Source organism: Triplophysa dalaica, chromosome 3, assembly GCF_015846415.1.
Source record: "Triplophysa dalaica isolate WHDGS20190420 chromosome 3, ASM1584641v1, whole genome shotgun sequence".
Lineage (NCBI taxonomy): Eukaryota > Metazoa > Chordata > Actinopteri > Cypriniformes > Nemacheilidae > Triplophysa > Triplophysa dalaica.
The window spans coordinates 21,079,694-21,092,194 of record NC_079544.1 but is presented as its reverse complement, the minus strand read 5'-3'; the positions used below and the strand labels follow the sequence as shown (position 1 = coordinate 21,092,194).

General features: G+C 37.5%; 1 protein-coding gene and 1 long non-coding RNA gene across 4 annotated transcripts; one reads left to right on the top strand and one right to left on the bottom strand.

Moving 5' to 3' along the window:
* Nucleotides 1-654: 654 nt before the first annotated feature.
* On the bottom strand, nt 655-2,563 carry LOC130418091 (salivary glue protein Sgs-3-like). Of its 3 annotated transcripts, none has more exons than XM_056744053.1 (3): nt 2,098-2,563; nt 1,491-1,622; nt 655-1,407 (listed from the first exon to the last, which is right to left on the bottom strand). In XM_056744053.1, exons 1-3 carry the CDS (start codon nt 2,162-2,164, stop codon nt 911-913), a joined length of 696 nt encoding a protein of 231 aa, XP_056600031.1. In that variant the 5' UTR covers nt 2,165-2,563; the 3' UTR covers nt 655-910. The 3 variants fall into 3 exon arrangements, with proteins under 3 accessions (XP_056600031.1, XP_056600032.1, XP_056600033.1); XM_056744054.1 differs by having other exon boundaries at nt 655-1,302; XM_056744055.1 differs by having other exon boundaries at nt 1,507-1,622.
* A 228-nt stretch (nt 2,564-2,791) lies between these two features.
* LOC130418092 (uncharacterized) lies at nt 2,792-4,748 on the top strand. The gene is made up of 3 exons (XR_008906281.1): nt 2,792-4,212; nt 4,289-4,358; nt 4,431-4,748. It is a non-coding gene; the product is annotated as an uncharacterized LOC130418092 (long non-coding RNA).
* The last annotated feature ends 7,753 nt before the right edge of the window (nt 4,749-12,501 follow it).

The window sequence follows — 12,501 nt, the reverse complement described above, 5'->3', positions numbered from 1 at the left end:
TTCTTTGTTGACCATTTAACAAGTATTTAAAAATATCAACATGTAATTTATCAAATATGGTATAATAATTACCCAGCAACAAGAACTTAATATATGATTTGTGACTTCCTGGCTTTTTCCTGATCTTTTACATTTTTAAGATGGATGAAACGCATTCAAATTGGTTTCCACAAAATGTATTTTGATTTGGGTCCAGTTATGCCCACAGACTCACATTTAAGAATAGCGTGACGCTTTCAATCAAAGCAACTAAAGTTGATTAACAATTATTTAGAGAAATAAAAGGTTAAAGAGGGACAGACGAAATAGGAGAATATTTAATTAGAATTGAATGTGATAGGATTGACGGTGAAGAATGAATAGGAAGCATTCGTGATCTTTTTTTGAGAGGTGTTGCTCATGCTCTGATTTACGCAGTGTTTTGCATCGGATGTAAACGTGTACAGTCAGAGAGAGGGGAAGTATGAGTTTTATCTTAAACACGATTGTTTTTCGTTCCTTTGCAGAAGTCACAAAGAAAATTGATGACAACATTAAAGATTATGGAGTCGTCGAGAGTCTTTGAGTAGATTCCCCATCCCTAGAGAAAATACATGGAACAGGTTTCTCTCTTTTCCAAGCGAAGAAAGTTTATTCATACCAAAGAGGAACAGCTCATCCTGAGCAAACATGTCCCGCCCCCACAATCATTACAACAAAGATAATAACATGAATACAAAGACAACAGTTACATTTTCCCCACAACTCATTTCTTAATTATTATTTCAAAGCAAAAAAAAAAAACATAACGAAAATGACTTGGACTGCTCTACGTCTTTATCTTTTCAAACCACACTTACAGAAGCAATCACTTGAAACAGACAGCACACCATTCATTCTGTGTTTAACAGATGGAGAGAAAAATATTGCTTTATATTAAAATACCCTGCTGAATTATTTTCTTATTCGTTGGAGATTTATTCTTCGGAGGATGATTGGGATTAGGACACAGAGTTCGATGAGGACAGAGTTTTTTCTGAGGATGTTTGTTTATAGATGGCGTGGTTGCAGATGGCGTGGTTGCAGATGGCGTGGTTGCAGATGGCGTGGTTGCAGATGGCGTGGTTGCAGATGGCGTGGTTGCAGATGGCGTGGTTGCAGATGGCGTGGTTGCAGATGGCGTGGTTGCAGATGGCGTGGTTGCAGATGGCGTGGTTGCAGATGGCGTGGTTGCAGATGGCGTGGTTGCAGATGGCGTGGTTGCTGATGGCGTGGTTGCTGATGGCGTGGTTGCTGATGGCGTGGTTGCTGATGGCGTGGCTGCTGATGGCGTGGTTGCTGATGGCGTGGCTGCTGATGGCGTGGTTGCTGATGGCGTGGTTGCTGATGGCGTGGTTGCTGATGGCGTGGTTGCTGATGGCGTGGTTGCTGATGGCGGTGACAATTTGTAGACAATTAATTAAGAGGTTCAGTGATGAATATCATTTATGTTGGTATGGATTTAAACTTACGTTGAGCGCAAGTCACCGCGTAGTCACTACAGCACTCGTTATTCTGCGAGCAGGCCTCATCACAAGAACACCCACGTTTGCATTCATCATTTTTTAAAGTACAGCAGAGCGGTGTAGGATGAGCACATGATCCTGAAAGACAAACAAACCCAAGCTAAGGATAATGATAAATTGTCACTTAAATAAACACAGACTTCGCATTTACAAATAAGAAACATTTCACAGCCAGAGACAAATGGGGGGAAATAATTAGGCAACAAAAGAAACATTCATTGTAACAGTATGTTTTATTAATGTTTGACAAACCTCTCGTGCAGTAAAATTTAGTAGCCACTCGTCTGGATTGAGTTATATTTTTTTACCATGCCTCTTTTTTTTTACAAAGCTGAGCTTTAGTTTATGCAACATGAATAAAAAAATATTTGAATAAAATTGACATCACTTTTGGCAGGAGACACTGGACCACTTTAAATTATGTTTTTCCTATTTGTTCCATACTAAAGGTTATGTAAAATGCAGGGTCTACTGATGATAGCTTTGCAGAACACACAGATTAATGAAGTAAGTCCAAAACATACATTCGCAGGTAATATGTCATATAGCTCACCTGTTTTCTTGCTCCTGACTCCATGAAGCAGGAGCATTAAGAATAATGCACCGTAAATAGCTCTCATCTTGATCCTGATGTGTGCAGATGTGCGTTGACCTGTTGTGTGTTTTCAGGTTTTATGTGCTGTAGAGTGCACACACACCGCTAAATTTGATTAGGTGTGTACAAGGCTCAGGTGTCACGGATCACTTAAACCAATTAGATCAGAACAGAACATAGTCATCGGAGCGTCGGGTTGCATTGAGGAGACAGGTGTCACGAGAAATCAAGCTTGTTCTAGTTGACCCATACTAGCGTGCTTGACTGCGAGATAGGCCAATTGAAGGAGAAGGGTCTGTCTGCAGACCAGATGCACTCTAAAGCCAGATGCACTGTCAGCCGAGCATGCGCAGTCCGACACATACGGTCTCCGCCGCGCATGCGCACTCCAACACATGCGCTGTCAGACACGTGTGTGAAATAAATGCACCTATAGGCCAATTGTAAGTATATTTATTCAAAATTCAATTTATTTATTCTCATACAATATTAAGTCGAAGTAAAAGTGTTATTATGAATGATTTGACAAATGTAATCGAAAACATTCTTTAACATTATCAGACGAATGTTGTAAGTATATTGATTTCATTCATACAGTATTAGATAGATGTAAAGTATTGTTTTAATATATAAGATTAGGTTTTCGATAACGAACTTATAATCAATGATAACAGATATATCGCATCATATCGCATGACACTTGGGTAACGATACCTGTTCTTCATACAGTAATTTAGTGAAGAACAAACGTTATGTAGCGTTTTTCTGAAAATGTATAGGAAAGTTTGTAGGTGACCTGCACTATACAATTAGTTTTTAGACAATGTGTTACTCAACATTATTTAATATGACGTTGAAGTCTATTAAATGTAGGGATGTAACGATTATAACTCAGCTCACGATGCGATTTGTTCACGATTCATTTTTACGAAATGAACAACTTCCCTTGTATTATTTCTTAAATGCTTCACGTTTCTTTGTATAATGTATTATGTTTTATTTCAAACATAAAAACTCTGTTCTCAGAGATTATAAGAGTATCTGTAAACAGACCCCCAATTGAGACACATGTTGTAGATATTGATGTATGCGGAAAGGTTGTTCTTACGCCAAAACTTGGGTATGTGTATGTTTTTATATGTTTGTATGTAAATAATGATATGATAAATACATTTAGAGATAGATATGGAGAGAGTAAATATTCAGATTATTTATATATTCAATAACCTTGTGCATACAATACATAAGCTTGTACTGCCTTATATTTCTGAACAGCAATTATTATTTACGTATTTGATTTTTGCATTTTTGACAGGGATTTTTGCACATAGGATGGACTGAAAAAACAGGCCTTGATTTGCAGGTTGGCTATCTGTCCATCCATAATATATCCCTATGTCTATTCAAATCTATCTATCTAAATCGTGTCGTATGGTCATTTATCTATCCCATCCATCCATCTCTTTAAGTTATATGTATCTATCCTTCTATGAAATTTAATTAATTCCTCCTTTCATTATATTTAAGGGTCCTCAGTACAATCATATGGCAATGACTGTGGTGTGTTTATGTTGATGATAAGATGCACATTATGATACATTATGTTTGTAGTTAATATTATATTGTTTTGCCATAATACTGACGTCTCTTTCATTTATAGTCTGCATTGTACATTGTGCTCGATGCCACCTTTTAACTACACAATTGTAAGTATTAGTACAGTTTTCAATAACTTTGAGACTTTTCATGTTAATGGACAACTTTGGACTGGACCGGTATGGAATTGTTTGTATTTTGAATATTTCAAACTTTTATGAGAAAGGAATTATCTAACATTCAATATTCAATCACTATTTTCCAGGCATGGAAAATTGTTTGCCCGCTATACAGAGGAGTCCAAAGCCTTCCTGAGAAGTGATCAGCAGCCTGTACTTAGGTTGCAAAAAATGAAGTTGGAAGAAATATACTAATCATAAGGTTAAAATGGCATGTTGTCATGACTAACTTGATAAACTTGTGCTGTATTTTCTCCACTAACAGGAAGAGCCTTTTGACGGACAGGTAACTTCTCAGGTAACTCCTCAGGAAAAGAACCATTAACCTTAAAAAGGTAGTCCTAAAGGTTCTAAAATTATTATTTGCTTTTTAGGGTAGATGAAACCAATCTTTTCATCTCTGAGTTTACATCAGAGAAGCAGGTGGTTGAGTCTCCACGAAAAGTAGGTTTTGTTAGAGGTTGTGGCCATTATTGTTCAGCATATTTTTATTTATCAGCATTGTTGTTTCTTAAGAGCGTGTCATGACGGATCTTACATACTGCCAGTCAGTGGTGCTTGGAGAACTCTGGGGATCTTCTTGGCTAAGTTCAGCTTCTACTTATAATGTGCATGGAGGATGATGAAGCTGCAGAGCCCTTGGAACAGTTCTTCAGTACAGATTTCATAGAGCATGATAGTGTAGAGCCTATGATGTTTGTTTTTACTTTTATGCAGGACATGCATACATTTTTTGGGAATGTGGTGGACAAAATGCATCTAGAGTCTTTTGTCGAGTACAAAGTTGAACAGGGTTGTCCATTTTTTTGTTTTGTGTTATGATTTTATGTTACATTTTTTGTCAATGCCATGATAATGCCACATATGCATTGAAAACTTTACGGAAGCCACAATTTCTCAAAAACAGATGTGACTGTCCTTCTTTTATATATATATATATATATATATATATATATATATAGTATGTCTACATAATAAAACTTTATCATTAAACCATTGATAAAAAAACACCTGTTTATTGTAGAATGAGTCATTTATGTATATATGTATGTTTGTTTATATTTTTAGACCGGAAAAACACGTGTTCAAAGAAAAGGGTTTATTTAGTAATGTATTTTCCCAATATTTCCCAAAATAATCGGAAATTATTAGTGAGATGTTCATTAATGTATTTCAGCTATAATTATAATAAATACCTGGCCTTGACCTGAACCACCAGTCTTCATGGTACTCTTAAAAAGCAGTAGCCTTCACATTTTATTAATAGAATTCTTACAGTTCACCTCGTGAAATACGTTATTATTTTGATACGGTTGTCACAGGAAGTTCTTTTTTAAGTCGTTTACACAGCATTTTTGACCTACATGTGCACAGCTGAGATTGCATGTGTCTGACAGTGCATCTCGTCTGCAGACAGATGCTATTGAATTGAAGGGGGTGAGGACTATGTGCATGTAAAGTTTGGATCTGAACAAACTGTTTGACAACAATTAAAACCTTGTTTAAACTAAAAGTAAACAGAAACACTGGAATATCTACTTCTTGAGTTTCCATGCTACACAAAATAATAAAGAGGTTTGACGCCGAAAAGAACCCAGAGTCTGCTGTTTATGTCAGTCTCTCGAATAGAAGGGTGTGAAGGGGTTGTCGCCAGGGTGTGTGAGATTTGACCCTTTTTTTTTAAGAATATCAGTTAAGAATAATATGAACATACAATTCTTTTTGATAGAATCACTTTTATTTTTAATTTTATGCAGACTTATTTTATGATACAACCTGGAAGCATGATATAAAAACATTCATGAAATGCACATGACGTACACTAAATTTACAGATTGTGTACAGTTTTTCTTGTTCTTGTTTAACCAAAATCCGCTTTATGTGTTTTGGGGAATCACCCAACTGCCTATGATAAAGATGATTTTGTCATCCTTGGTTGGTGGACGCACTGTTATCTTCTCAGACAGGATAGGGGCAACATCATGGACAACATTTAAAGACACTGCTCCATGCAGTTGGGAAAAACATGTTGGCGTGTGCTTTAGTTATACACAGTTGTAGACACTTTAACAGTCTAAAACGTTACATATTTTTTATTGTTTATTTTCACTGTGACTTATTGAAAGGAGGTATCTAGGTCAACATGTTATCACATGTAGCCACTTGAGGGCGCTAGTGTTAAATCATTACTGGATATTAGCCCGATCACAGACAAACAAGTCAGAGCCATTGATGGAGAGAGTTGCGTCTTCTCCGTTGACTCCAATGGAAAAAAATTTTCACAGTTTCAATAGTTCACGGAAGTTTCTATTAAGGCATGGAGCTAAGACTAATCCATTTAAAAACGAAAGCCATTTAATGAGTAAAAAATGAACAAAATAAAGCATTTAAAGAGAAAACATAACTTCTTAAGGCTGATCACGTGACACAGGCTCGTGACATATTCTTTTGGACTGATGGATATTAATTGGCAATTTGTATGATGTTGATTAAAACCTTAATGGTCCAAACTATTTTCTAACAGTCTAAAAGAGTAGGGTTTTAACCTCGGTATCCTGGCCAGATTCCTTCCATTGGCCCTTTTCAATCGTCGGCTCCTAAGATTCCCCACCCTCTGAATTGGCTCTATCTCTCTCTCCTCTTAGCTGGTGTGTGGTGAGCTAACTGGGGCCGTAGTACTCTGACTGCCGCCGCATCATCCAGGTGGATTGTGCACACTGGTGGTGGTTGAGGAGAGACCCCCCACATATGATTGAAAAGCTCTTTGGATGTAAAGTAACACAATAAAGCACTTCAAAAGAAAGAAGTATTTGTTGGTGAAGTGGATTTTATTATTCAGTTCCATAGAATTTCTGTTAAACCCCCTCAGAGGAACATCTTGAGTAAAATCAGGTGTTGAAACACAGTTTTAAGAATCGATAATCGGATCATTAATTTGTGTCAACACAAAGGAGTATGAAGCAATAAAGGAAATCCTCCGTGTGCGGACCAATTGTCGGAGGAGAAACGTGTCTCAGGTTCAAAAGTCATTCCGCTGATGAAAATGACATCATTCTTTACCGGGAGAACAAACCTGTTATAATTTGTATTTATTCAGCAGTTAAAACATTAATATTGATGTCCATATTGCAAATGTGACCAAGCAGTTTTTAAATGAATTAGATTGATAAGGTTTAAAACCTTCAGGTTCCTCAATCAAAGTAAAATAACTGAAGCTGTCAGAATCTAGGAACAAACCCCATTAACGTAAAAAAAAACCTGCAATGCCACAGCTGATGGAGTAATAGAGGTTAATCGATCCTTAAAGGATACTGACATACCCAGAACCCATGATTCACTTGAATACTGGAAAGAACAAAAACATGTTACCCCCCATCTATATCTGATAGCGCTGCAGTTTCTGTGTATAGAAGCCTCCTCGGTTTTCTGTGAGAGACTGTTTTAAAAGGCAGGTGAGGAATTTTGCAAGAGGAGACATAGGCTTAAAAATAGGCTCGGCCCTAACAGTGTCAAAATACATTATTTCTCAATAAAAACCAGTAAAATTGTATTTTATCGGGCCCACAGTCTTCTTCACCCAGTTACACAAGCACGTTTAATAACCACATAATCCATGGAATAGGCAACTTGAGGTTACGTTTATGTAGTCTCCTCTACCAGATACAGACAATGTTTTTACTATACAGATCAGTAATCAATTACATGTCATATACAAGTCTTTCAGTTAAAATAATTCTACAATGTTTTGCTTACTCTGCAGCCACAACTCGCTACAGTAATTTTAGTAATTGATTTTGACTTAGATTAACAGGAATTACCACATTATGGTACATACGTATGACCAAATGATTTTTATTTGTGCTCTACAGCAGTAGTTCTCAAACTGGGGGCCATGGCCCCCTTGGGGGCCCGAAGATAGAACTGGGGGACCACAGATATTATGGCATTTTATGAAATACGGAATTGTATGCATTCAAACATAAAAAAATAAGACCACCAACCAAAATAATTGATGTTCCAGCATTGTATAACTGAATATGTTTTTGGTTTAATTAAAATTCTAAGTTTAAGATAAGTCTTTATTTGGGGCACCACAAAGCAATGCATTCTACACAAATGTGCCTTACACAAAAGTTTGAGAACCACTGCTCATTGTGGTGGGTGGCCAAATGTCACAATAAATACACATTATGCAGGAAAGCCAAACTACAAAAGAACCTATATCAAAATCAACCAGAAGCTGAGGCGTTCTGTAAAGCGGGCTAACACACAACCTAGTTGTGTAGAGAAATCACCACACCACTCAGGAACACACTCATAGGCACAGAATAGTCCAGGGACAGTTACTACGCAGAAAGCACCATGCACACCGGTCCATTCAAAACAGCACCGTTCCCTCCAAAGCAAGAGTTCTCCCTACAAAGCAGCAGTTCTGCCCCCTCCAAAGCAGCAGTGTGGTCCAGGAACAGGAAGGCGTCACAACAAACCTCCCCACCTATTCTCCTGAGCAAGAAAGGAATCAAAGTAACGAACTTACGCTGTGGCGACATGACGGTACCTCTCTTAAGATGGTTTACATGCATAATGATCCGATGAAGTAGTGCGCGATAACATATTACACTCGTATGAGAGAAATGAACTCTCTTGTTGATACCGCAACCACAGCCGATACTAAGACATCTGTCAAACCAATGCATAAGCATGGAAGCCCTGAAGGCAAACGCCATCACGTCCACACGGCACACTTAGTGGCCAAAAATAACACTGAACAAACACGAGTAACTTTAAAATATAAAAAAAACAGACAGGCCAGTGACTGCAGCTCCAAATACATACCGCTGTGATTCACAAAGAGGACGAAGTGTGTCCCGGACCATAACGTATACCAAAACGCATAACCGACCGGCTTTTATACCGGACCAACAGTAGCTCATTGGTCATACATTAAGTGATAGTTAAGTGGGGTGTGACGCATGCCTCATTACAAGCCAGCCATAGTTCATTACAACCTAACCTCTTTCGTCACCCACTACACTAAGTATAACTGAGGTGACTGGGTTTAAATAGGCAGAGGTGCAGCACATAAGACGTGTGGAGGTGATTAAACAATGAGTCCAGGCAATGACTTATGGGAAATGTAGTCCAAAGGACAGTCCTGGTGTTGATAAGATTTAGTCCATAGTCCATTAGGGGAAAGGGGACCCCCTGGTGGAAGGGGTGAATGGACAAAAGCCCATTCACCCGCTGCATATAATAATTCAGAGCTATGGGTCTATAATTTTTAATGCTGGTTTATCCCAACCCGGCTTTCCTACAGGAACTATTACCGAATATTTCAATTCATTAAGTATTCTTCCCTGCTCCAATATTTTATACATACAGTATTAATACTTGTCACTCAACTAGACCCAACTGGTAACCCAGTGATTGGGTTACACAATACTACCAAACACTGAGAAAATGACTCAACAAGCTCAACCTAGCGGCTGGGTAAAAAAAGAGCCCAGCATTTTTTTTGTTCAGTATAACACGTTATATAATCATAGTTTATTGAAGGCTTAATCTCGGTTTACAGTCTGTAGATGAATGGTAGTGTACCATGAAATTGGACATTTACAAAGTATTTGTGAATCCGGATCAAAGGTTTTGGGAAGGTCTGTTTTAGGCACAAATTATTCATTGTAATGTTTCATATGCATAGATCAAATCACGACATTGTTGAAAAAAAATACAGAACAGGTTTCTGCTTTTTCCAAGCAAAGAAAGTTTATTCATACCCAATAGCAATGACTCATCATGAAAAGACATATCCCTCCCACAGTCATTATTACAACAAAGATAACAATAGACATCAGTAAACATGAGAAAAAATAACAATTAAATCGTGTAAATATTCCCCACACCTTAACTCTTAATATTTTAATCACATATACCATTCTTTATGAAAATGACTTTTCAAACTACACTTACTGAACCAAAGACTTGAGCAAGACAACACACCGTTCATTTGGTGTATAACAGATGGGCAGAAAAATATTGCTTTATATCAAGATACACTGCTGTATCAGTTTTTCTGCTGTGGATGCTTAGAAAGTTTAAGAGAATTATTTTGATACTGTCTGTGAGGACGATTTGGACGAGGTCGCTTGTTCATAGTGGTTGATGATGGTGGTGGGTTGATTGCCAGTGGAGGGTTGATTGCCGGCGGTGTTGTTGTTGGTTGATCTGAGGATGATGACAATGTATTAGTTTACAGATTCAGTGATTAATATTTTTTGTTTTAATATGGATCTAAAATTACGTTGAGCACATGTCTCCGTGTAGTCACTACAGCACTCGTTTTCAGTGCACGCCTCATCACAATAACACCCACGATAGCATTCATCATCTTGTCCTGCACAGCAGAGCGGTGTGGGCTGAGCACATGATTCTGAAAGATAAACAAACCCAAGCTTAAGATAATGATAAAAGTAGTGATGGGCACTTTCGAATAAGGCTTCATGAAGCTCCGAAGCCCGTGTCGAATATTTTGTGTTGATTCAGTGCTTGGAAGCCTCAAACTGACTTAGTCACGTGATTTTATCAAACGAGGCTTCATTACGTCATAACGGTTTCGAAACGTTTCAAAACTCAATGACATTTTGCCACTAGGGGGTCTTGATATGAAAGTAAACTCAAACCATTGTCGCTCTATAACCGATTTTCTGTAAATTAAGAAATAAAAAACTAAACATGTTTTTAGTGATCTAACAGTGATCATCTCTGGAAAAGTATCACTTCATGTGAATTCTAGCCAAATTTTACCTAACAAGCAGTGCCATATGTTGCGATACATAGATATAGATGTGTATGTTGAATGCCAAATTATCCAACATAAAAGATGAGTCAAAGTGTAGCCTATGGGACCATTTTGAAAAAATGTCAGGGTTTACACTGTCAGGGTGTTAATTGGAAACATTGCGCATGCGTGAACGCGGGTTATTGAGTCAAGAATACTGTAGCCATGATGGACGAACGCGAAATGTGCTTAATGTTTGCTCTGCGATATATGACAAGTCGATTTTTAGACGGAGGAGGAGGAAAAGAGACATCACCGTTTTAATTACGTACAGCCCACTATGCCTCAGAAAATCCGATCTGTCAGTTTACATGAGTCATATATTGGATTTATTTCCACATATATGTCCTGAAACTTATCTTGAATCCATGCCTTTTTTTGGAGGAACTTGGGTCACATTCAGTGTTGGGTGTAAGTGTTTAGGTTACTTTATTACAGCTACTTATAATGTACTTGCGTTACAAAAAATGAATTCAACCGTTTTAAAATAAATCATTATTTAGTCTTAAATCTAAACGTATCATCTAAAGGTAAAAGTGAACCCTCCCCCTTTAAAATCGTTAGCGGTAGTGGAGTTGCATGTGATATCGCGCCAGTTTGCTCCGTAGCGGTGTCGTTGTTTAAAGTGGAAGATGTCGGACTCGGCAGAAGCGATTGGCTGTTTTTACAAATGGAAATATTCCATTTACTTCACTTTTTTGACACAGACAGACAAGAACATAGTCCCTGGGGAGAAAAAAAAAACTATCGGCCGCTGTCAATAACACGAGGAATTTACTGAAGCACCTGCTAGGCTGCATAGACAAACACTTTTAAGTGATCCACCATGTTCATCATCATATAGCAGTGCGGCCACCCCTGCCAAGCAGGCAAAACTGGATTATACATCGGCAGCGCAGAAAGTGTCTGAAGGTGAGTTTAAAAAAAAATGATCGCAGCTAAACAACAAAGGCTGTAAGTAGCCTAACACAGCAGCACCAAAATGCTCCACACGAAGTGAAACGTAATATTTAACTGAGATGAGTGCGATCTATACAGATTACTGCTGTTTTCATTAAGGTACTATGTGAATAAATGTGTTTGCGGTGTTATTAGTGTTTACTTATTACGGTATCACCAAAAGTAGAGATGATGCTCTTTCGAGTGTTTTACATTCAGTTGGCCAATAAGTATTATATGTATATTATATATGCATATTTGTAGCAATGTTGATTACAACACTTAAAACAAGTTTTCAAAGACTCAAATCATTGCACGTACACTTTAGTAACGAGCGATGCTGGCTCCGCCTTTACGTAATGACACTTTACGTCGGAGAGAGGAGCGCTATCAGCTTGAAAATGCATTTTCAAAACCACATTGAATTTCGCTACACCCAAACTATTTCGGTATGTAACCAAAAATGCAATCCCAAATATCTAAACTCTTAATATTAATGCATAAAGGGAAAAACATTTAAATGATAATTTTGCTTCATTTTTGCTTGGCTATCTTAAATGTATTTAATAAACAGAATGGTTTCAAAATTTCAGCAAGTAACACATTTTTTTTTCTTACAGCTCTAACGTGACAGTTTGGTCTACTTTTGCATCCTGGATTTATGGGTTTTCTGTAAGTATTGACCATAATAATATAACTTTTAATTCAAATTTGTTTTTGGTCTTACTACTGACTTTTTTGTAACACTTACAATAAGGTTATATTTGTTAACATAGGGTGTTAATACATTTTAACACTTGGCAATACACT

What these genes read in the sequence shown, in the direction of transcription:
- LOC130418091 (XM_056744053.1), bottom strand. Translation starts at nt 2,164, where the DNA reads ATGAGAGCTATTTACGGTGCATTATTCTTAATGCTCCTGCTTCATGGA. An exon ending in AGTCAGGAGCAAGAAAACAG is followed by an intron (nt 1,623 to 2,097) that starts GTGAGCTATATG and finishes TTTGTCTTTCAG; the next exon opens with GATCATGTGCTCATCCTACA. An exon ending in CGCGGTGACTTGCGCTCAAC is followed by an intron (nt 1,408 to 1,490) that starts GTAAGTTTAAAT and finishes CACCGCCATCAG; the next exon opens with CAACCACGCCATCAGCAACC.